The 25,929-nt window shown below is 31.0% G+C and overlaps 1 protein-coding gene across 5 annotated transcripts in view; it reads right to left on the bottom strand.

The window, feature by feature from the left end:
• Positions 1-25,929, bottom strand: part of LOC119689341 (dual 3',5'-cyclic-AMP and -GMP phosphodiesterase 11) — a 135,026-nt gene that overhangs the window by 26,356 nt on the left and 82,741 nt on the right. For 3 of the 5 annotated variants that reach the window (XM_038104156.1, XM_038104155.1, XM_038104157.1), the window contains one exon: positions 5,505-5,745. In XM_038104156.1, the coding sequence (XP_037960084.1) occupies positions 5,505-5,692 (188 nt within the window). In that variant the 5' untranslated portion in view covers positions 5,693-5,745. Of the gene's footprint in view, positions 1-5,504; positions 5,746-8,491; positions 8,668-25,929 lie in introns of those variants that run through there. The other 2 variants (XM_038104153.1, XM_038104154.1) reach the window with 2 other exon arrangements.

Below are 25,929 nucleotides of genomic sequence, written 5' to 3'. Positions count from 1 at the left end.
AAGTTTAGAATAGTAATCGATGGCACAGGCTGCGGACAACTAAAATGTAGAAATGGAGAAGACTATAATATAATATATTCTACTGGTACTACTCGCAGAATTCTCATTGAAGCTTAGCTGTGTTCACAGGTGGAAGATGCAAAAGGTTTTAATTACTCCAAAAAAGGCGCAAAATTGTAATTTTCAATAAATACTACTACAGAATTAATAGGCAATGAGATGTTATCCCGATGAATAGAAATTGTAGTACATAGGTCGCTCATTCTATTTGTGCTCCTATATGGTGTAGAATCATTATTTCTTTCACGGCTTCATAAGATCTTTGGTCTTCCACGAGTTGGTGAGTGCTGCAACCAAATAAACCAGGTGCCATATTAACTTCTTTACGACCGTGATATTTTTTATTAAATTCACATCCAGCGGTTTCTCGGGGTTAATCATATTGTGAAAATGGAAGATAATGCTTTAGTGAAAAAGTGTTTGATGTGGCAAACATAGAAAAAATATGTAAGGAATAACCATGTCTCTAATTGAAGGGATTACGTTGAGGGAGCACTTACAACACTAGATTTATGAAATTGGCATAGTCAAATCTGAAAAGTGAATTTAATTCCATTGCAATTATTATTTATATAATAGTTATATAATTATATTTATATTTTTTTGTTAGTACTTAGAATATTTCTCGCACGCAGTACAAACGGCTGGAACAGACTGCTGCGTAAGGCAGAAGTTCGAAAATGAGAAATTGTGGGGAATTAAGTTAGAAAATGTTACTTCTCTCACTAAAAGTTTTGTCATTTGCAAATCATTTGTAGATCTAAAATTTTAATTTGAAAAAAAAAAAAATATATTTGGTATTTTATCAAAGACTTTATATTTATTCCAAGCCCCTTTTTAAATACTTAATTTATTTGAAAGCCACGGGTTTTAGTCTTTAACTCTAGATAGCTCTGCTACATACGTGTCTTGATTATTCTCGTACTTTAAAAATAAAGTACGAGAATACTATAACTATGGATCCTACTCTGAAATAAAACTAATCCCTAAACAATTCTGTTACGGAGGTACAATAATTATTCTCACAGCTTAAGCGCGGTTAATGCTGCCTCAACAAATTATTCTATCGATACATCTTCTTCAGTTGACTATAGTTTCAAGCATTTCTTAAGCGAAAGGATTGCATTTTATTGCAGCGATATGAGCAATCTATTAGTTTATATATAATTCTGACTAAATATCCGATAAAAATGTTTCGAATACTTTCAGTCTTACTTTATTATTCTGCGATAGAGTCCATACTTCTTACTCATATAGATGAACAGGTTAAATGAATGACCTATAGAGTATCATAGTCTACTACATCCCAAAAGCATATATCTGCAAGCTGCCAAAATAGTTGAGATCCTTGACAGGTTCATACTTTTAAACCAGCATTTAAGGAATTGTAGGATCTATGAAATTAATCGACATATATTTCATTGTATCTTTTTTGTACATCAAGCTTATTTTGGAAGGATCATTTTTATAGGTCTCTTTTCCTTTGTGTCTAATTGTAACGCGAAATGCTATTTCTGAAATAGAAAATATTTGCATGAAGTAGACTACAACTCCTCTGCTGCCCATTTAGAGCCCATCGTTGGAAATCGCTATCTTTCCATGGGTTTAATCTGCTCTTATTAGCAATCTTCAGCAGTAGTACTGATAATGCATGTGCAAAGTTATTATTGTGCTAGCATTATGAGTTTAAAGTCAAGTTTTAAATATAAATACCACGCACGCCATATTATTTGTTATGAGACCCTATAATAGGTGCAGTTTACAATCTCCATATGTGTCTTATATACCTTCAGACAGACTGAAAACAGTGTCTATATTTTACTGTGAAGTGAAGTGGAGACAGTAGGGATGACCCAACTGCAGTAATGTTTTTAATTATCTTGTGTATATATAATATATATTATACATAATATCTATAGTTAGCAGCATTTCAATAAAATTATATGCTAAAAGAAATCCTCTTCCTTTTTATTTAAATCCATATATTTTAAATATTCTTCCCACTCTTTAAACAATTTACTGCATTCTCGTCCTTTTCCCAACCGAACCGAACGAATACATTTCACCTCATTAAACAAGACAAGCAGCGCAACTTTAGATAATGTCTATTAAAAGATTTTATTATAGCTAAGAAAGTTATTAAATCAATTTATTTTTTATTTGTTTTTATTTGAGTCGATTTCTTCACTCAATCCGACTGACACTGCCGCTATTCTTCCATGTCCGCGCAATATCCTGATTGTGTGCGTCTATTTAACCCCCGCAAATGTTAGCTAAGCAGAAACGTTGTTGCCTCTAAGAATGAAAATTTATTTTTATTAACGAAATTTTACTCAAATGGATAGAAAGCCACTGACGCGAATAACGGTCAAATGGGGGGAAGCTCTCGTTAACTATTCCATAAAGTGTTCAACTGTCGCTTGCAACGTCTTTTCCATTTTTTCTCTTTGTTGTGTTAATGCAACTTGTGAACTCTTTGTCCGCCCCACAATCTAGTCCAACAATGTTTCGGACTGTCTTATCCATGCGCTGAAATTGCATTTGTGTGTGAAACATTGAACAGTAATACGATTGCTAAGTAACTTAGCGGTAAGGACAATATTGCCGCGCCCTCTACCGCCCAACATTATTAACAATAATATTACACAAAGTGTTTTATGACAGTAAAATCATTTAGAAATAGAACGCTGCAGCTTAAACGGATTCATTTAATTTGCATAAGGATGTCCTCTGTTCGCCCGGTTGAACTAAGGGATGGTGCAATTCCATATTAAGTTCCATACATTACTGTGTAAGCGTGTGTAATGTTTGTGTAGGACCCAATATTAGACACAATTGTGTGTTAGTTTAAGTGCTGTTATGTGGTGTAGTGTGTTGTGATGTGATGTGGTTTGATGTGGTGGTCAAACATTTACTAAATGTTTGCTACTACGAGTTTCTATGAAACAATAGACCCCATGTATTTTGATATTCAAGCAGGAATACAAAGAGAGCTGAGCTAAGCTGAGCTGCGTATATTGAACGTCAGATGATAATAACACATATATGCTCGTGTATCAGACTAGTAACATATCCTAGGTTATCCATTTAATGATTGTTTTTTATGGAATTTTGTTTGACTTTTATTTGGTTTGCGTGCTCATAATCCAACAAATATTCCGACGCTTAAAACCAATAAAAGCACAGCACAGCACAGCATACAAAAAGGACAAGGACATGGATGAGCGTTATGCGTAAGAAAATTTATTATCTGTCATTTTAGTTTTGAATGTTTGTTTCTTTACTACTTTTTCTCGCTTTTCTCTATTTTCTAGATTTTTTCCTATGTCGAATTTTGAATTTCGCTCCTACACTGCGTCCATATGGCAAGGCAAACATTTATTAGCAAAAATGTGGTTATGTGCTGAAGTGTCATCATGTGTTTGTACTGCTTGTGGCAGCTAGATTTCTTGGTAGAGTGGTAGAGTGGTGGATTGGTGGATTGGTGGAGTGTTCTAGGCCGGAAAATACATTTCATAATTTATGTTCTCTTAATCTCGGACTTTTGCTGCTTCTTCATATCATACTGTAGGTTCGTAACAATGCGGAGAAGTCATTTTTATATTTTATTTAAATTTCCCTAACATTTCTGTTGGGTCGTGTTTTCCGTTTTTACTGTTATTTCAGTGGTAAGTGTCATGGTTATATGCTTGTAAACACCAACCAATCGAGTATCAAGTGTCATTTAGGTGTGCATTTGTTAAATAAAACTACACAGATTAACTGAATTTGTGACTACGATTTCGTGTGAGCTTAACTTTTGTAATGTACAACTTTTTAGGATATCGCCAAGGAAGTTAGGGGAGTTTGCTTTTAATTCCCTCGCATGAAAATGTTTCGCCTTTTAGATGAATTTTGTTTGTGCAGCAAATTTAACTTCAAGGATAAAAAATAGTCTTCCTTCTTTGAGTTTTTAAATATATAAACTGTATAAGTTGATATCAGTAAGCAACTAAGATTAACCATTGAGATTCGAAAAAAAAAATAATTAATTCAAACTAAAATCCTTGAAAGAATTTATGATATGATCCTTTTTGAAATATATTTCGTACTAAATTTTTATTAACATTGGTTATTATCTTTAACTTATAGCTTAAAAACAGGCAAGGAGTGAATATTGTAATAAATAAGATTATTACAAGATATTGTTGTTTGAAATACTATTTCAATATACCTTATCGTATTTTTTGGAAATACATCTCAGAGACCAAGTTCCTGCTTTATCTAAGAAATATATCAATGTTAATCGAGATAGTGGGTGTTGGAGAAAAGCATAATCAGATCAGAAACGTCTTATAAAAAGCCTGAATATTTAAAAAAAAAATTAAACCCAATAGTATTATTCATTTATTAACATTTCGTCTATTGAATATTTGCCCCAATCAGTTATTCTAGTTTAATGGATTGAGAAGACATCATGAAGGTTCGAAATTGCGTAAAGTGTTTTATAAAAGTTTTTGTATGTTTTTTTAAAATTATTATTTAAATACTGAAAACTCTAGCGTATGTGAAAGTTATATACTTAAAGATATATACTTGCTGCAATATAAAAAAAAAACTATTACAAAACTCAAACGATGATTAAATTTATTTTAATTTAACTTTGTTAATTTAACTAGTTTCATTCAAATTAATATCATTCAAATTAATTTATTCAATATATTTTATTTTATTTTTAATAATTTCATTTAATTAATACAGATTTTTATTGTAAAATAATAGTCTTTCTAAACTGAGAAATATAAATTTAATCAGTATTGAAAATAATCACGGAAGTAATTTAATTTAATATAAATTCAACTAAGATTTAATTTAATTTAACTTGAATTAAATTAAACAATTATTGTCGAAGAAATGATAACACAATATAATTGTTCTAATACTAGTTATTGATATGAATGATCAAGATTAATGCAGAGTACCACACCATAGGGCCACAAAAAGTATCATTACAGACCCGATATATTAATTTTGTCTCGAAAATTTAAAACAACAACATACTAGATTAGCATGAACTATGTCCATTCTTTCTGTATTGCTCTATCCCCGATTTTCTCAAGGAATTAACAAATTTGAGACAAAGTACCATATTCATAACCCATATTCTCTTCATTTACTAACTTCAATTTTTATTCGGCTTTCAGACTTGGGCGCAAGAAATAATTGATTGAGTTTCTGGCTTCAAAACACGACCCGCAACTCAAAATTAAAAAAAAGAAAAAAAATAAATATAAATAATAATAAATAATAATAAATAATAATTGATTGAATTTCTGGCATCAAAACACGACTCTTAACTCAATATTAAAGAAAAGCAAAAAAGAATTAATATAAATAATAACAAAGAATAAAAAACAGAAAAGAATCTTTTTTTTTTTTCAAACCGGGAAGGGTTCCGTTTTTACCTTATAAAATAATCCTGTACAAATTCTTGATTCTCATCCATCCACGCTTCCATGCGTGCATATTCGGCATCATAGCCTTTTTGTGGTGATAGCGGGTGAGCATTTTGCAATGGCAGGGGGACACCGGTGCGTGATCCTAATAAACTTGTTTCAGATCCGAACCCTGTGCCCCCCTGCTCCGCAGTCATTCTGTTCTGTGTCGGCTGCGCGGAGGGCTCCTCTATGCTGCGCAAATGCAAACCTAAAAATTATAACCAAAATATAATTATAATTAGTATAATAATTATTATTTAGAATAATAGTAATAATAATAACATAATTTTAATAAAATAAAATAAAATTAGAATGTGTCAACAACGATGTTAAAAGTATAATTTTTTTGCTAAAAATATGTCCGAGCCATTCAGAGAGTATCATAAAATTAAATGTTGAGTTATAAATGCAAATTTATGCAAGGATAGTTGTATCTACAATGTATCTGTAACTATATCTGTATCTGCATCTCTGATTGTTATTGTCTGTCTGAGTATGCAAATAGATTTCTGTTTGTAAAATGTCGCTGCCCCTCTCTATATGCATAGTTATGGGTTTGTGTACTTCTGTGTCACTGCAAAAGACACAGATAAGAACAATCAGTGACAGTTTCTCGTATATTTTATACTAGCAAATACAGAAGCAGACAATTATGTGCTTAAAGTAATAGATACACAGATCCTACTCATATACATATGCATAAATATTGTTGCATGGTAATGCTTGTTTGATTTTAATGGCTCATGTTGCATAGTTGCAGGCGCTACAAAGTTTCTTCCTTGTATGCAAATTGACTTCAAAAGATTAAATAACAAAACAACGAGGCACTTTTTAGATTAAAAGAAGAAATGTAAGGAAATTAAAGAACATTCAAGGCATTAATTTTAATAATTAAAAGATTCGACGAAGATTGGGAATTTATGTTATGGAATTTTATGGAATGTTTTAATTAAGTCTTTCTATTTTGAGGAAAAAGGATAGTTTGTTTATAGATGACGGGAGCATGAGTTGGCCTAAATATCATAGCCAAAGTAAGATATTAGTAATTGTATAATGTATCTTAATCCATATAAGATGTTATAAATACACATTATATTGCAGTTGAATTTTGAAATTCCCAGTGCTGTGAGTAATGTGCGCTGATCCATTAGTCGACAGTAATTGCGTGCAAAATTACTCGCAAAAGTCAATTTATTTTTATTTTTTTTTTTTTTTTGTTACTTTCATTTTGCCATTTTATTTTGATTTTCTCTCACTTATTTATCGTGATTTTTATTGAATTTTCAGCGAAATAAAGATAAATTGCGGTCCTGTCACTGCGGCAAAGTGTTGCCAACAATAAATTTTACTGACATTTAAATGCGCATAAAACTCAGCTGCAAACTCAGACGAGGAGTGTCTCGGGTGCAAAAACGCATACGTGAAATCTATCGCGAAATGTGATGGGAACTCAATTGTAAATTTTTTGCACCAAAAAGAAACATATAAAAATTTTTCGAATTTTAATATATTTTGCTATACTGCCTTGTTTAAAAGCCAACACGGATTTTCTCTCTAGACAGAAAAAAATTGTAAAACACGCAACTCAAAACAAAAGGGAATGCATGCACAGATAAGATATACTCGAATTGAGATTTTTCTCTACTGAATATGAAGAGACCATAGGGAATAGTTTTGGTATGGAAAATTTATAAATTTTTTATTATTCTCATAAATGTGATTTGGTTGAAACTGTTTCAGTTTTACTTTATGAAGTTAATTGGGTGTGGAGACCAAATTCGGTTTTGATTAAAACATAATTAAGGAAGAAAGTTAATTGAAAGATAATTTAAACGTGTAAAGAGCAATAATTTATCTTTGTAACTCAATAAAAAGTATCTTTAAGTGATCACACATATATCATAGTAAGAGCCTACCACTACACTTCAGACAAATAATAATCAATAATCAAATAATCAGAACAGTGCCTTAAAAAGATGAGGGAGCTCTTAAAAAGAGAAAGACTACAATTTTTACTATTTTACTATATTTTTAAAAGGACAAGGTCACAACACTATCGAATATATGGTATTAAGTGCCTTCATTGATGACTAATGTTGCCATTTTCAAATGAAAAATATATTTCTATTAATGCAATACATTAGCTCATACTTCACAGATCATCACCATATCATATTGTGCTTGATCTTGATCATCATCCTTGTTTATAAGATTTAGCTCTTAGTTATTATTGTTTTTTTACTAAAAAATAGAAAACTTAGTCAGGAGGGCGACAATGATTTTAATTAAATGAAGAGTTTACATATTCATGGAATGTAATAAAATTAACAGAGCTTAAAGAAATTGGTGAAATAGAAATTTCATTAAAAAATAAATAGCCACAAAGAATATAGAAACGCTCCATTAAATATTGGTTAGTTGCTTTTATTGTCAGCAGACCTTTCTTTTATGTCCAAGTGGAGTATATAGATCATTTCCGTTAAATGTTAGATCTAAATCTTTTTAAATAGAACTTGCAGATCAGACATATGTAAATATGTAAGTTCAGTTCAAAAAGTATCGGGCATTTATAATTTCCAATATAATATATATTGATGTAGTTAGTACTTTTCAAGCTTTTAAAATTAATTAGTTAATTAAATTTCTCTGCTTAAAATTTCTTAAATCAGTCGAGCGGTAATTATCAGTATAATTGAAAATTCCCGTAACTCTCTGAACATAATATAAGTAGATAAATAGCATTTAAATATTTGAAAATATAACAATTTAATTCATTATAATAATAAAAAAAATTTATAAATACACAGAATTATTTCTATATATATATATGAATATTAAAATATCTGTTTGCTTTTATTTTATTTATATTCTATCGAATATACGAGTAAGGAGTTCAGATCTTAGCAGAGCTGTATATAGCGGTAATATGTTTGTATAACTTTTTTTTATCTCACCTGACGCTGGCGAACTACTGGACTTGCTTGCTTTATTCTTCTTATAGCGACATCCCCGAAATCGGCACATACTTGCAGCCTGGCCCATGGGGGCCGCCAGCAATGCAAATGTTAAACCCTCCGTTTTAAGGAATTTAATTTTTGTTTTAAAAATGTTTTCACTTTGATTTAAAATTTATAATATTAATTTTATTTTGTTTATTCTATATATTTAAATGCGAATAATGTTTTATTTTAGTACTTTTCTCTTCTTCTTAGCTTGTTTTGTTTTACTAAATTTAAGGATAAAATCTTTACTAACTCTATTAAGTATCTTTGTGTTGATGAGTGTTGTAAACATAAATTCTTGTTCGAAATTTTAATATTTTCGAATGATATTTTTCGTTTATAAAAAATTTTTTTTTAAATAAAATTTTAAGCACTTTCATAATAATATAGATTTTATGTTCTTCGTCTTCTTCTATATGTATACATATAGATATATGTAGGTATATGGTTAGATTTTGCTGCTGTTGGTCTGGTAAGCGTTTCTCTTTCGGTGCGTCTGGTATCTTTATTATTTATGACTTTTTTATTTTATGAGCTGAATTTCGGTAATAATTCATTCTCATTGCTTTTATTGCACTGCCAAGAGCAGAGGAGAGAGAGATGGAAATTTAGTAAAATAAATATAAAATTTAAAAACAAAATAAGTTACGAAAATTATTAAAATTTCATTAATTATATTTAGGTTAAATATTTAAAAAAAAAAATTTTTTTTTTAATTTATCGTAATTTAATTTTTTTTAATTATATTTTTTTGAAACTTGAAATATTTCTGAAATTCATCTCACGTGTTGCACACGTTCTTCTTCTTTTCGTAGTTGCTTCGCAAAATTTCTTTTTGGATTTTCACTTTTTATTTATTTTTGATTAATTCTTTTATTTGATTTTTATTTTGGATTGTGTGTTTTGCATTGTTTGTAGTTTCACGAAGTACTCGTATCTTTCACTACGATTGCTAGACGTATCTTGTTTGATTAACGGTATTTCATGAGAATTTCCCGTTCCATTGTTTACGTACTTCCGGGCACGTGCGTTCCGCATATCCTACCGGGCTTAAATTGTAATTCAACAAATGTAAATGTTGAATACCCCGAATACGGAATGTGGAATGCTTACCCTCTGCACTAAGATTGATATTAAATTGTCACAAACAAATTTAAACTTGCAACCTGCGATGGAAGTCATCCTGAACGACCTACCCCACAGATCTAGTTTTCCCTCTGCAATCCCATTATCATTGTCTTTACCATAGTTATTATTGTCACCGTCGTCGTCGTCATCGCCGTCGTCATCGTCGTCGTCGTCGCCGTCACTGTAATTGTAATCATCATCAGTCAATGAAAAAGCTAAAGTGCTATAAGGATTTGCAGCATTTCTCTATGATCTCTTCTTTGTTTCAAGAAATGGTTTGTTTATTTTTTTTATGTGGCTTGTGCATTTTTTCCAGCTTCATGACATTTCTGTCATGATGCGGATTTAGTGTGTTTTTATGATTAAAGTTGTAAAAACTTTGAAAGTTGTTTTGCGGCCTTTAGGATCCTAGAACTGGGAAATGGAAATTTTACAAAGATTTTCTAATTGTATTGCTGCTTTTATGGGCACTCATTCGAATCTTTATAAGCAAAAGTATCTTATTTCAACAAATATTTCTTATAAACTTTAGCTCGAAAATCGTTGTGACAGAAAAATAAAAAGGAAATAGAGCATTTTAAAGTTTTTATGTGAATTTCGTAATAGCAAAGATTGAATTATAAATTTTATTATTTATTTTTATTGAAATACGAGTATCTTAAAGGCTAAAAAAGCACACCATATTATACAGCTTTTCTAATTTCAGTGGTAGATGCAAGTTAACATATTATGATACCCAGTTATGGGTAGCGAAATAGCAAGAAAACTATGTGTACCGGAAATCGGGAGAAGTTGGAAAATTTTTATGGCGCCCAGTTATATGTAGGTAGATGAAAATGCAAGAGAGCGAGCTACTCTAATCCGTTTTGAATAGAGAATCGGTTGAATAATGCATAACCAGTATGGAGTTTTAATCAGTGATATGTTCAATCAATTATTTATGTATAAAAATTTTCTTTTTGTAATTTTTCACAATTAAAATTTTTGAATTCATTTCAAATTTTCCATGTGGTTTTCATCTACAAGGTGAGATGAAAAAACTGCAACCAACTTCAGACTGCTGTCATTTCTAAACCGCTCGTCCCACAGCTGTCAGATTTATTCTAGTGACAGCTCATTATATTGTTTACAAGCGCACAAAAGCATTTTGGTGGGAATTTTTCAGAAAAAAAGTTATTTGTGATGGAATTCAAGCGTGATAGTGTGATTGCTTTGCATTTGGCTGGAAAACCACAAGTGGCTATCGTTAGAGCCCTCCAGCATTTAAAAGTGAATAAATCTTTTGTGTCTCGTATCATCGCTCGTTACCATGGTACTGGTAGCGTAGCCCGACGTCAAGGAAGTGGACGAAAAAAAACAGCAACATCGGCAGAAATGGTTCGAAAAGTGAAGAAGCGAATCGAACGAAATCCGCGTCGCAGTGGACGAAAAATGGCTCGTGAGCTGTACATATCGCAATATGCCATTCGGCAAATATTGAAAAATGAGCTTGGACTAAAGCCATTGAAGTTCCAAAAAGTGCAAGTTCTTACTGATGCGCAAAAAAAAGTTAGACTCGAAAAAGCTAAAGAGTTGCTTCGCTTGGCCGAAAGTGGTGAACTGCCGAATTTGGTTTTCTCCGATGAGAAACCATTCGTTATCCAGCAGTTTGTAAACAAACAAAATGATCGTGTTTACTTGCCAGAGAGGTCAGCTGAAAATTTGCAACTTCTGTTGGCCACCACAACTCAAAAGCCGGCCATGGTGATGGTGTGGGCCGCCATAACAGCCGATGGTCGCTCGCCGCTCGTATTCATCGACCGTGGGGTCAAAATCAATGCGCAAATCTATCGCGAAAATATTTTGGAGGGAGTTCTGAAGCCCTGGGCACGCAAACATTTCGGCCGCAGACCTTGAACATTCCAACAGGACTCAGCACTATCGCACTCAGCACGCGCCACCCAAGAATGGTTAAGAAATGAGGTTCCTCGCTTCATTTCCACCGCACAATGGCCACCAAAATCTCCGGATGCCAATCCGTTGGACTATTGTGCCTGGGGTATTTTGGAAAGCAAGGTTGGCACTAAAAAATACCAAAGTGTCGATCATCTCAAGCAAGCGCTTCGCCGAGAATGGGACAAAATACCACAGAGCCACTTTCGGGCAGCGTGTGATGGTTTCATTGGCCGTTTGAAGGCCATAGTTCGTGCCAAAGGTGGCCAATTCGAACAATTCTAAACCGATTCTCAAATTTGATGTTATTTCCGACATTTTTTGCTTTCATTCAATAAAATTTAAAAAAAATGAAAAAATTATGGCGTTTTACTTTGTTGCAGTTTTTTCATCTCACCTTGTATATATCAGATTGTTAGATTTAAAAAAACACGGGTTGGGAACTTGTCACCACGTCACTGCATCCTTTGAGGATTATTGTGACATGCCCACTTTAGTTCCATAGACGAGTAGCAGTTAAGAACGTCTTTTGGGGATATGTTGCCTAATTCCGTTATAAGTGGATAGGCAGTGGCTAGCATGCTTCAACCTCTCTGCATTTAGTGATTATAGAGACTAATAAAATGTATTGTGGAAAGTTGTATTGTTGGTTGGACAGTGCGTTATATGGCTTCACTAAATCAGTGAATGCTTTTAATCAATCGAATAGATTTCAATTGGGTGTCACTCTATGAAATACAGAGAAAGAAATGTGGCTTGACTGACTTCACCTAAATAAAGGATGTATTAAACGATTTTGAATAGTGACAACAACAACACTGAATAAATATATTCATTATTTTATAAGCAAATACAAAACATGTAGCTTAAAATGGAGCTGTTTATGGTGCATTCATATGCAAGCGCTCATGAAAGTGAAAGCATCTTATCTCCTTCACAAATTCTTGTTAACAACTCTTTTTACCCCAAAACACCCACAAAAGCAGGGCATCATTGGCTAATGTAAATTCATAAAAAGAATAAAAATGCCAAAGGAAAAGAAAAGCAATACAAAGCTGTTGCGCCAGCAGAAGCTTACGCAGAGGCTAAGGCCGAGGCAGAGGCAAAAGCAGAGGCAGCAAAGCTCAACAAAGTAAAAAATTTATTCTAATCAAATTATGGCAGCGCAAAACGAAGCAGAGCAGAATAACGTTGTGCAGTTACACACATCGTGTGTGACTTGGCTTGGCTTGGCTTGGCTTGGCTTGTAGTGTTTCATAAGCAAACATAGCTGCGGTACCAATTGCATTTTCGTTGTAGGAGGAGCAGTGCGTTCCGTTCGGGTTGGCATTGTTGACTTCATTGGTAGCACGTTCGTTGCATATTCATACTTTAATATAAAATCAGTATCAGTGGAAGTTTATTATTGTATTTGCTTGCTACTGTGTAAGTTCTCCCTACTGTTGTGGTTGTTGTTGTTGTTGTTTTTGTCACTGGTGCAGTTGGTTTGCTTTTCTTGCTGCAAGTTCAATGGGAAAAAAACATCAAAAAAAATATATAAGGATTTTTTTTTTTGATATAAACAAAGCACGGGTGCACAAACTGCAATTAAATACTTTTCCAAGAAATTTTTTATATTTTCTTAAAACGAAGAGAAATAAAAAAAAAAATGTATATATATATATATATATATATATATACTACCAAGCAAAGGAGATATGAGATGGTACGAGTAGTAAAATTTAATATTTTCCAAACAAAATATTTTTTTTTATTTTATGAACGAAAACTGTTAATTAAATTTTTATATTTGCTTTAAGACCGATAAATTTTGGCTGCCGTAATGCACGAACGATTTTTAAAAATTCCGAATTTTTTTTTTATTTTATTTATTGTGGAAATGTTGCAATTCTACACTTACTTAGAGAAAGAAATTATATATAACCTAATTTTAAATAATTTCCATTGATTTTAATGAGCTGACTTTATGCTTTTGTGAAAGAAAAATGAGAAAATTGTAATTGTAATACTTTAAGACCCATAGATGATAAGTACCAAAAACCCTGAAACGCTCTTGTATTTCTTTAATAAACAACTCTATAGGTAGTTGCAGTAAAGTTAAGCAAGTAGATTGATTTGTGACTTTATATAAGTTAACTCCCGCGTACCCCAAATCCGGCCCTGTGCTTAGTTTTATTAACGTAGCAATCATGCGATATTGTTCGAACGCATGGTTGCTACCAAACGGGACATCCACTTGTTTGTCTGGAAAAGTCCCGTTTGGCTTCGGTAGCTCCCAACTTCGCAAAAGTGGACTCGGTCTCTCCTGCTTCAGCTTCCAAAAAAGCAACATCGATTAAATCTTATTAAATAAAACTATTAATATTAATATTAATTAACAAAAAGAATCTTTAACTTATATACACGTTTTAGAATAATATATCTGTAACTAAAGAACTGTAAGGGAGAAATTTTATACAAAAACCTCAAATTTTCCACAGAAAGATGTCTTTTCCTTTTGAAAATTTGAAAAATGTTTATTAATTTCGACTTCTGTTAAATGTGTTTCACATTTTTTTGAACTTTAACTGTGTTTTGTTTGAACTTTAACTGGTGCTTAAACAAACCTTACTAAGTCTTTTCTCTATCAATAATTAAATTTTCCATATTCATTCAATTCAACCTAATGTACAGTATACAAACTCTGAACGGCATCTTACACCATCCTACACCCACAACAATATATATCCGTCTAAAGTTAACTTATGTTGTAGATTTTCTATGAAAATTTTGAAATCCCAGATTTGTGTTCGTTCCAAGAAATTATACCAACTGTTACAATATAAATAATACCATTCCAAGAAATTGCAAAATAATAACAAATAACAAAATAAAAGTAAATAGAAAATAAATACTTTACTTAAGAACAATGTACTTTATGATGTACTTAAAAATAAAAGTAAAAGCCTCTCATTCTGTGCTAAGTTTCAATAAAGTAAAGTAGTTTCTCGAACATTTCGCAGAAGAAAACACTTGTAGCATGCGATAATTTTATTTTTATTTTTTTTTTGTACTCAATATATTTTATCATTGTTGACAATTTGTTGTTTTTGTTATTGTTGGTGTTGCTGTTGGTTTTATTTTTTTTACTCTATTTGGAATTCCCAAAGTGTTACTAATGTCCATTTACATGATGTTTACCTTAAAATAAAGTGAAAGAAACCTAAATACCGAAAAAAATAAAGAAAAAAAAAACTGAACCGTAGAAAATTTTATTAAATTGGTCAGAAAATACAAAAAAATTGCTGTCTGGACACCTTTTAAGCTGCTTAAATGCTATACGCTGCTGTTGACTCGGAGCAGTTATCAGCGATTTTTCTGCTATACTGAACTATAAAGTGAGATAGTATAAACAACGGCCTGACCTTTTTTGGTTTATGTACTTTCATTCTTCGGTATCTTTAGCCATAAAAATAAGCAGAACAAACAAACATTAAAGCATGACGTTACCTTTTTTATGGTTCAATAGAGAAAAAATAGATAAAAAAATATTTGCAAAAATAAGTTTAAAACAAAAAAAAAACATAAATAAATTACAAAACACAAATTGCGAGAAAATTATAAAAATAAAATGCAAAAAACAAAACAATTTTTTTTTGAAATTGTATTTAGTTACTACAGTAGCTAGAGTACATTGAGCCAACAAAGTGCCAGACCCCAATAAAACAACCGGCATTTGTCATGGCCATTGTCAATGTCTGTTTACATAAAAATAGCACAATGTTGTTTTAGTTTTCTTATACCCTTTACACACGAACATTCTAAGAAAAATAAATTTGCCGAGATATTTTCAACGAAGTAAAGATGATATGGGAGACTTAATACAGTTTACATGTTTCTGATCAGTTCAATGAATTCATCAAAAGATTAAGTGATGTCTATTTATTTCTATTTCTCCATCTGCCCAGGTATATATCTGTGTTTCTCTATATGTTTTTCTATACTCATATTCAAATACATCTATCTAATTGTTAGTTAGTATGCGTACATACCTATATATAGTATGGATATATAGTAGTACTTTGTATTTTTGACATTTGCCTGACTTATCGCATATTTATTTATTTACTTATCGGATAGCCTACATATACATATATATATCTTTCAGTCCGTACGTCTATTTGCCTGCATGCCATTGTGCTTCTTTGTCCATTTATTTCTATATTTATTTATGTCTTATTTATGTCTGTTATTCTATATGTATATCTGTCTAAACATCTGACAATAAATATTATTCCCATTGTGTTTGGGAAATTTATACTGCGATCTACAGACATATTGTGCTTCATTGATGGACTTAAACTATTTTTCGAAGTCCAACAGCTTTTTATTTCAACGGATATGAAATACCCAACTAGGTACTTCTTTCATTTCTACATCAGTGCCGGACAAACTCTTATCGTTCTGTCTGTACATCTGATTTTATGTTTGCCTAACTTTCTGTTTACTATTTATTTTGTTTAAATACAATAAATAGATGTATAGTACTCCTCTATTTAAGCTTCTTCTGAGCCTTATAAAGGATGTTATTGACTGAACATCTTTATTACTCTAAGATAAGATAGATGTTTATAAGCCGAGACGCTGCAGAGAACGTAAAATTTTAATTTAACTCATCTGTCAATCATCAATTGGCCAATTACTACTTTAGCTTTCCTTAAGTATTCTATTATTATATATTCATCTATATTTTCAGTATGTCTGTATAACTTGATAGTTTTTTTTTATTTGTAATCCATAATAAATCAACGAAAGTCTAAATCATTGCAAGACCGTCTAAGGTGTTATATTAGAAGACCGGAACAAGAGAGCATAAAATATTAATTAAATTCTCGTCTGTCTCGTCTGTACACTTTTTCAGTTTTCGTTTATTTCGTTTATTGAATTCGTCTCCTAAATTAATAAATACGAGTACCCTGTATTTCTTAACTTGCATTTGTTATTTAAAAAACTTTCTTTAGTAGATTCATCACGAAACTGTGCGAAGGGTACTTAAATTTCGACAAAGTTAATTTTAGGCTTGTTTTTGATTTTTACAAAATTAAATAAAATATTAATTAATAAAAAATAATTGAAATAAGATACAAAATTTATATTAAGGGAAGTGCAAAGTGCCACCTATTCATATTTATTGAATATCGCGTACCACATAAACGTTTAACGCCCGATCAATAACCTCAGATAGATAACTTCAAAATTTTACCATTTGTGATTGTTAAATTCGTATCTATAGAATGAATGCGTCTACTCTACTCTTGTAGTTACACTTCAATTCCTATAAATTCATTCATTTTGCATTTCTTTCTAGTTTGCAAGGTGAGACTGTTGGCAAGAACTTTACTTTATGTGAATTGTTCAGTTGGCAAAATGCTAAGATTTTCCCTCCTCTCTTTGTCTGCCTGCTGGCATTTTTGGAAACATTTTTAAAACTATTAAAAACACACTCAAAACCAATTGAAAGCAATCGAAGAATAATACAAACAGTTTTTGCTTAACTTTATGTAGCTATAGAAGTCTTTATTTGACAACAGCTTCTTAAGTAGATACTTTCCATGGGCTCCAGGTATACTGAAGCCGGGCACTTCACACAGGTAACAGGTAGCAGGCAGATAGCAGATAGAAGGAAAGTATGAAAAAGTTTTCCTTTTGAAATTCTTTAAGTTTTCAGTTTCAAGTTACTTTTCACACATAACTTGGCATAATGCGAATGAACGTTTAACAGCAAAGAAGCATGAAGTAGAGTAGATATGAGTTGAGTTTTCTTCTCTTTTTTTTTGTGTTATGTATCTGCAAGTTTGCATTTATGCATGGAGCTACGAACTCACATGAACACATCGTTACTGTTAGTTAAGCTGGCAAAGTTTCGTTGTCGAGATATTCTTCGACGGTGTTGAGATGCGTTGAGGAGCAGTACATAAAGAATTAAGGCACACAAAAGTTTGAATACGAAAATTTCAAAAAGTATTTAGCTTAAAACAACAACGCGAGCATCATCAAGGACTTTATTAAAACTTCGACTTTTACTTGAATTTCCACAATAATAATATTACACGAAACTCTCAGAAAATCCAAGAAAATCTTAGAAAATCTTTGATAATCGGATGCTGAAGAACTGCTTGCGTTTACAAGTTCACAAGGTGAACTTGCAACTTTAATGTGTTAATTTCAGCTTGAAATTGCGCTGTAGTATGCCACTTAAATCTCTGTGATTTGAAAAGTTTTAAGCACTTTAAAGGCCTAACAGGATGCAGGTGATTGAGTTGCTTGCACTTTTAAACATTACATAAACATACCTATATTAATTTTTGTATAAATTTTAACGCACATTTCCAGGTGTGCGAATTCAAGACTTGATGAGAACGCATAGAGAAAATAATCTAACCGACAAACGCTGAATGCAATGCATGCAGTGTAAATGAATGAATATACTGCAATATTTTCTTTACATAATTTACAGCTGTTTCTTCATGTCCTTCAGTAATATTTCAGAGAATAATAGGTTACCTTTAGTATAAACTGCTATAAAACCATTATCTAAACTGAATTTTCACCGATTTCACATTGCGACACAAACAGAGTAATAAATTGCATACCCGATGAGTTGGCTAGATCTGATAATACGCTTTTTAAACACATAATAATATCTGAATTACACACCTACATACGATATAAAACAATTACATAGGCAACATGATTGGATCAAAACATAGTACAGATAAATAAACATTTTGCCAAGTTCAATAAAGAACAGTACCAAACTTCTTACGTCTATCAGTGTACCTATTATTTCATTGTCTAACATCTATGCATTTGACTTAATTTGTCACTTTCACCAGGAACCACTTAAGAAAACTGTTGAACATTAGTGTATTCTATACAAAAAGTGAATTTTTTTACAAGACTCCTATGTTGAAGAAGTGCTCCGGTTACCGGCAGGTGGAAAACGCTGTAGAGGACGTCCGCTTAGGGCTGACTGGCGGAGGCTACTCGACGCGGCCAAGAACGATTCACGCCTATATGTTGAAGAATTGATGAAATCGTGTAAAGCTGCTTTAATAAAATCTGTAAACTATATGAATTTATCTAACAGCGATAGGTAAGGAGTTTACTGTGCTACAACAATTTTTCTTTTTGACTATATCCACATGACATTCAATTTTAATTAAAATTTCAAAAACATTAAATATCTAAAACCGAAATATCTACAACCGGAAACACACCCACTTTACCCATGGGGAATCCACTTACTATTTTTCTTATTTACAAACATTTTATTTGATCATTTCTAACCTACTTTTCTTAAAGCGGATAATGCATTTAGAGTTTTTGCCATTTTGTCTTTTCAATTAGAAACACAAAGTGAAACGAAAAGCATTTAAACAATCACATTAAGCAAAATCGTTTCTAATCCATCATATGCCAACACAAATCGCATGTTACTATTCTCGCAAACGAGCATGCGAGTTTAGTAGCAGCAGCAAATTGCTGGCACGTGTGAGTAAAATGAAATAAAATGTCACTCATACGTCATGTTGCAATTCCACATTTGTAGATGATAAATTTTTGTGTGTCATTCTAAAAAGAAGGGACACACTTTTCTGTACATTTCTAGAGGAATTAGAAGCAATTTCGATATTAGGCTACTTTGGGAATTGATGAAAAATACCTAAAAACATAAATAATAAAACAATAAAATAAAATTTAATAAAAACACATTAAAGAATGCAGAATAATAATCAAGCTAAACAAGAAAGAAAGAAGAAAGACTAAAGAATTCCAGTAATTATTAAATTGTAATCCCGAAAGAGGTGTTAAAATATTTCTACTTAAAATAAATCCATCCTCCATTAATTGATTCACTTTGAGAATAAGCAGATACGTTTTTACGTATGTCATGTTCTAGCATTGGAATTATTATTTGTTCGAGAAGTGATCACTATAATGCAAGAAATATCTTTCATTCGGTGGCAGGGACAATGATTTTGAATACCGGCTATGAACAAAATGTTTTAGTTCCCATTTACTACAAAAACTCTAGAAATAATTGAAAGAGTCGGTAATTTGATTAGATGTGATTGGTTTAAAAAAAGCATTCCGAATTGTAGAAGAAAAAGCCATGCATTCTTTATCAAGATAACAAGCAGTGGCGCAGGATTTTTATAAATTCCAATAAATACAGTCAAACATATGTGGACTGATAAAAAGAAATGCCCAACAATCTCTCTCCAACCTATTGTTTTTAACATATCATCAGTAATTGGAGCAACTTTAAGAGTTCAAGTAATCACAGTTAGTTGTTTGTACTGTCATTTAAAAAGAGTATCTTTATGTTGTTTTGAGGTAGAGTTTATTACTTTAAGGTTGCTATTTAATTGTTTAAATTATTTGCACAAAATTTTGAATATCTGAATCACTGACGGCGTGCCAAGAACGTGTATCTAAAATAAAGATGTAAGCGCTGGGGTGAGGGTAAAACATCTCGTGTATTACGAAGAATAGGAAAATTAATTTAATTAAATAAATAATAAAACTTTTATATTATTTGTTTAATTATACAGACAATGCAGTGAGAAGCATGTGATTTTTAAAATTATTATCTCTAAGATTAAAATACTTGCATTGTTTAATACATTATATGCCAAGTATATTATTAGCAGTTGTAGTAGAGTAATTTTTAGTAGGAGATTTATTGTATGAAAATTGAAACGCATCACAAATATGGGAGTACAAGAAAAGTTCAATTATGTCCTTATGTCCTTATGAGTTTATATAATATATTTTAGAGTTTCTCGCAAACAAAACTAAAAGAAAAAAAAAATTCCTTAAATAGTTAATAGACATAGACATTTTATCGCACATTCTTACTTTTTATTTATATAATCAAACTGATATATGAGGTTTATGCAGCATCGGATAAACATGATTGATCCAATATAAAGAAGAATTACTTTATATTGTAAGTACTTGTGTTGTGCGTTTAAATCAATAAATTTTTGATTGATTTTAGTATTATATTTTAATATATTCTTTTAAGTAAGAACGCACTAGACATCCAAGTAATGTACTTAATAATCTCTTATAGTCGTTACACATTTCTTTTTCTTTAACTTTTGTCTACACAACTAAAAGATATATCTAACCACATTCTCGTAATAATATTGCCCAAGTTCTTAGTATTTTTTTTATGTACGATATTTAAGATTTCTAGTCATTATACTCCAAATTCTAATAAGTCTTCTCTACCAAATTATCCTTGATAGTTAATATATTCTTCATTTTATTTGTACTAATCCAATAATACAATCGTATGTATGACTTCTGATAAGTGATACATTTTGATTCTGCAAATCTTAACTCAATAAAAAAACAGTTTTTAAGAAATGACTTCTGATAAGTGATACATTTTGATTCTGCAAATCTTAACTCAATAAAAAAACAATTTTTAAGAAATTATATGTACATACTTCAACTTTGGTTCAGTAGAGTTCAATTTTTAACGATAGTTATGTACTATATGATCACTAATAGTTGATACACACATCTTTTTATTAACAATAATCTACTATAATATCATATCGTCTATTATGGTTGTCTAAACCTTAATTGAATAATATAAAATTTTTAAAGCTTCTGTGTACACTTTCCAGACTATTAGTTAGTTAAAATTCAACTTTAATTGATACTTATGCTCTCTATAATCAATAATAGTTGATAAATGTCTCTTTCTATTAATGTTAATCCAATAAAATAATGATATAATCTCTTATAAACAATACATCTATCTTGATATCAATCTAAACCCAATAAAATACAAACAAATTATATAGTAGTTTGACAAAAAGACTATTTTTTAAATTATACTTTTGTTATAATTCAAATATTATTCTATATCTAATTACTTTTTTCCTTTTGTAAAAATGTCAAAAATACGGCTGAAGTGGGACTAATACAATACACTTATGGATTATTAAGAAGGTATGTAGTAGATTAAAAGTAGTGTACTTTATAATATTTTTATGGTATTATACACAAGAGTAAAATTCAAAATTTTATAATTTTCCACAAGCACTTTCACTTTGTCCTCTACGCTTCCCAAAAACCCTAATTAGCACCATAAAATTTCTAACATTTTCCATAAAGCAAACAAAATACAATCTTCATCTTCATCTCATATCATACTCCTATTCACCATAATGTCAAAAGGCACTAAAGAATGTAGTTCGAAAGTTGGTATTAAGCATAGAGTACCGAAAAATTTTGCCCGGGGGATCATTTTAAATCACTTGTTCTTCATAAATTATGCAGGCAACTTGGCTGCTGCAAATAAAAATGCGCGTTGCATACTGCAAACGGAACAGAAGAGAAATTCCTTAAAGGATACATGTGAACACATGCACTGTAACGTTCTTGCACATACAGGCACACAAAAGAATGACTTCCGTTGGGAAGGAATGCTCAAGCACCATTCCTCATCGCCTGTCAGCATATTTTTTATATTTTCAGTACTTAAATTTCAGCATTTTTCTTTGTGTAAGAAAATTTATTAGCCAAAGTCGAGCTGAGCAAAACTGAATTGAGCTGAACTGAGCTGAACTGAGCTGCTTAAGGCGCACTTTGTAGTTGGATCACGTCTGTCATTGGTAATTTTGAACACGCTCCTCTAACAGATTGCAGCAGGCACATATACTATAAGAACCTCAGTGAAAGCTGAAGAAACTGAAACTTAGCACTGCGTGTCCGTATAGCTCAGTTCAGCTCCCCGTCGCCGTGCTCCCAGCTCCCAGCTCCCAAGTAATTTTTCGCTTGTATCAAATATGAAATTTCAAATGAGTTGCGCTCGGATGGCGTCCACTTGTGTTGCTATGATTTGGATTGTTTGGATTGTTTGGCATGGTATTCTATTGAATTGGTCAGTGAAGATGAATAATTTCAATTTTATTTTCACTTTTCTCTATTTTTTTTTATTATATTTTGTATTTTTTTTATTATTTGTATTTCAATTTGCCACGCGTAACACAAATTTTGCTTGTTCTTGCGTATGTGAAAAGCCTGTCAATAAGAAATTTTGCAGAATTTCTTACTGCCATGGCATTTTTCTTTGTCTTACTTGATGTTTTCGGAAATATTAACGCTAATCTCCACTTTGTCAGATGGCAACTGGTTTGGGTATGGCGAAATTGAGCAAATAATGTTATTGATATTCAGACGGACATGGAGAGCTCACATAAGATTTTTATTGTTACTAATCGAAAAGTTGCTATTTGGGTGTACGTTGCCTTCTACATTTTCATATTAAATTAGTAAATAAATTCTAACAAATTCAATGTATGATTCAAGAGACTATGAGGTCCTTTTCGTAACATACCTATACGAAATGCTTTATGTTTTATGGTCACATTTGTTTTCGTATTTTTATTTTTTTTTTGTCGAAGAAAAGAATTTTTCAATTAAGCAGTAAAATTTTATTCGAATTATTAGAGAATCTGTCAATAATGAAGGAAAATTAAAAAATTTAAATCTCCATGCGGTTCAAAAGAGATTATTCACCAACTTTGTTTCTTTTCATTTACCCACTACCCCAAATGTGTTATTCTGTAGTAAAGACTCATATATCGAATACTGTAATGAAAACAAAATACTGCAAACCCAGTAGGAAAAAAGAAGAGCTCTTTTCTTAATATACTAGAGTAAATTACCACGAAATTTTGAGACAAAAAGTACAAAAATAAAGAAAAATATGTTGGTGAATTAAAGATGAGATAAAAAGAACAAAGGCAGATAAGTAGAAAAAGTGAAAAACGAGGACCAAGCCAGATATTATTTAATATTATAATATTATTTAAATAATATTAAATGGTGAAAAGAAAACAGAAAACAAGAAAAAAAAAACATAATAGGTAAATTGAAAAAAAACCCAATTAAATAGATAAAACAAAAGAAATGTGAAGCAAATATAAAAACCAAATACAATAAATAAATTCAATAGGAATAAAAAATAGGGATTCAAAAAGGACACTGAAAATTAAAGTAATAAATAAAAGTAAACAAAGTAAAAAAATAGAAAGAGCGATATAACTAGAAACTTAAAAACAAAAGAAGACGAAAAGCAAAAAAAAATAAAAGAATAGAGATATATGTACAGAGAAAAAGAAATGAATACATAAGGGGTAAAAAATGAGAGATAGAAGAAGAGAGATAGACAAAGGAAAAGCGAAAGAAAAAGCGAAGGGTGAGAGTAGAAAAAAGAAGAAAAATAAAAGAATAAAAGAGAATAAAAGATTAATGAAAAAAGAAAGAGGAAGAAAGATAGATGGAAAAAGAAAGAAAGAGAGAATGAAAAAAGAAAGAAAAAAGAAATAGAGAGTGACAAAGAGAGAGGAAAGAAAGAAGGTAGAGGAGAGGGAAGAGAGGTGGAAGATAGAAAGAGGAGAGGAGGAAGAAGAAAATTTAAAAAGAAAAGAAAAATGAAAGAGTAAAAAAGAGAAAGGGAAGAGGAGCGTGAGAAGAGGGAGGACAAAAGAAATATGAAAAACTGAGATGAAAAATAGAAATAAATGAAAGAAGAGAAAAGGAAAAAAAAGGGAGAGTAAGAGAGAACACAGTTGGGATACGAATAGAGTAAGAGGCAGAGAGAGAATTATAGAATTATAGAGAGCTAAATGAAAAACATATACAAATTAATGTAAAGGAAAGCATTAAAAGAGAAACTAATAGATTAAAATTCACAGCTGATTAATTTAAGCTAAATTAAAGTACAGAAAAAGATATCACTATAAATAAAATTATGTGAAAGATGATATAAGCAATATAAAACAAAAATAAAAACGTAAATAACAGATAAAAATATAAATACAAAAAGAAAAAACCACAAAAATAATTAAGAGATACTTAATCTGAAGGATATAAATTTATTTGTAAATCGTTAGACTTTGGTCAAAAATGTGAATGAAAAATAAAAAAGAACAATAGATAAAATAAATATATGTATATATATATATGAAATATATATATGAGAATAACGGTAAAACTGGATACAAGATAGTAAATATCCTAAGTACATTTTAGACAACAACAAAAAATGAAAGAAACTTCAAAAAAAGCAGTAATGATGAAAAATTGATTTATAGAACTGTAGTACTGTACGCTCTGCAGATAGATTTCATCAAGTATGATATCAAGTATCACTGTCGCTACAAAAAGATAAGGGGTAAAGAGGGGTTATTGGCCTAATGTGTATTTGTTCATAAAAAAAAATCTCGTTAGAAAATAGTACTTTCCCCAGATACTGATAAAATACAAGGTATTTGCTGCCATTATTTCTGCTTGGTTTGTATATAAAAATCTAACAATGCACTTTTGTGCACATAAAACTTAAGAAACTGAAGTGGATGCTGAAACAAAATCCTACTAAGAGGCTTGTAGCATTGATTATAGTTTACTATAGAATGGGTAAGTGGAACTTGAAGTACCGAAACACAGTGGCAAGCAAAGTAAAATAAGTAAAAATTATATAAGCATCTTAAAATATCTAACATACGATATCTGCAAAATATTATGTTGTTAACAGGATGAGCTTCAGCAATCAGTTTACACACACAAATGCTGTATATGACTTTATTATTAGGTTGTTATATAACATAATAAAGTTTATTTTTTTCGTTGTTACAAATAGTAAGGATTTACGGTTGTTTTGAGATAAAGTATGGAGAAGATTTTTTACATCCATCGTCCATCCTCTTATTATAAAAATTTAAAGATGTTATAATTTTCTTTGATTTTGTCTTACATGGCAGAAAGGCAGAATTTTGTTGAAACATCTACTTGACGTCTAACTGGTTCATAGTGCCATCCAAAACTTGATCACAGTAGATATTCAATTTGACACCAAAAATATCAACAGTGATCATAGACCATTAATTTAGTCTAAACCTTAACAGATAGTGTTGCCTGCGTACTTGAAATGCCTTAATTTTTGTATAGCCGACTTTTTTGTTATTTAAACTCGACAAACAAACTAGGCTTGTTAATGAATTAAGGATTTCTTTTCATCAGAAAATATGATAATCAATCTCATCAATACAAACGTAACACTCATTTGATCTATTGAGTCTATCGATAACGTCTTATCTTTTTCTGATCTTGTTAGATCTTGTTTTTGAGTACAACATATTTTTCTTCTCATACTGATCGCATAAAGAAATATATGACCTCAAGAAAATGTATTTACCAACACCCATCAATCACACCTCCTGTTTCGTCCTCACACAAACTAAACTGCTGGTACCCTACAC

Source organism: Teleopsis dalmanni, chromosome X (genome assembly GCF_002237135.1).
Source record: "Teleopsis dalmanni isolate 2A chromosome X, ASM223713v2, whole genome shotgun sequence".
Classification (NCBI taxonomy): domain Eukaryota; kingdom Metazoa; phylum Arthropoda; class Insecta; order Diptera; family Diopsidae; genus Teleopsis; species Teleopsis dalmanni.
The sequence above is the reverse complement of the archived record's forward strand: the minus strand, read 5'-3'. Positions and strand labels throughout refer to the sequence as shown.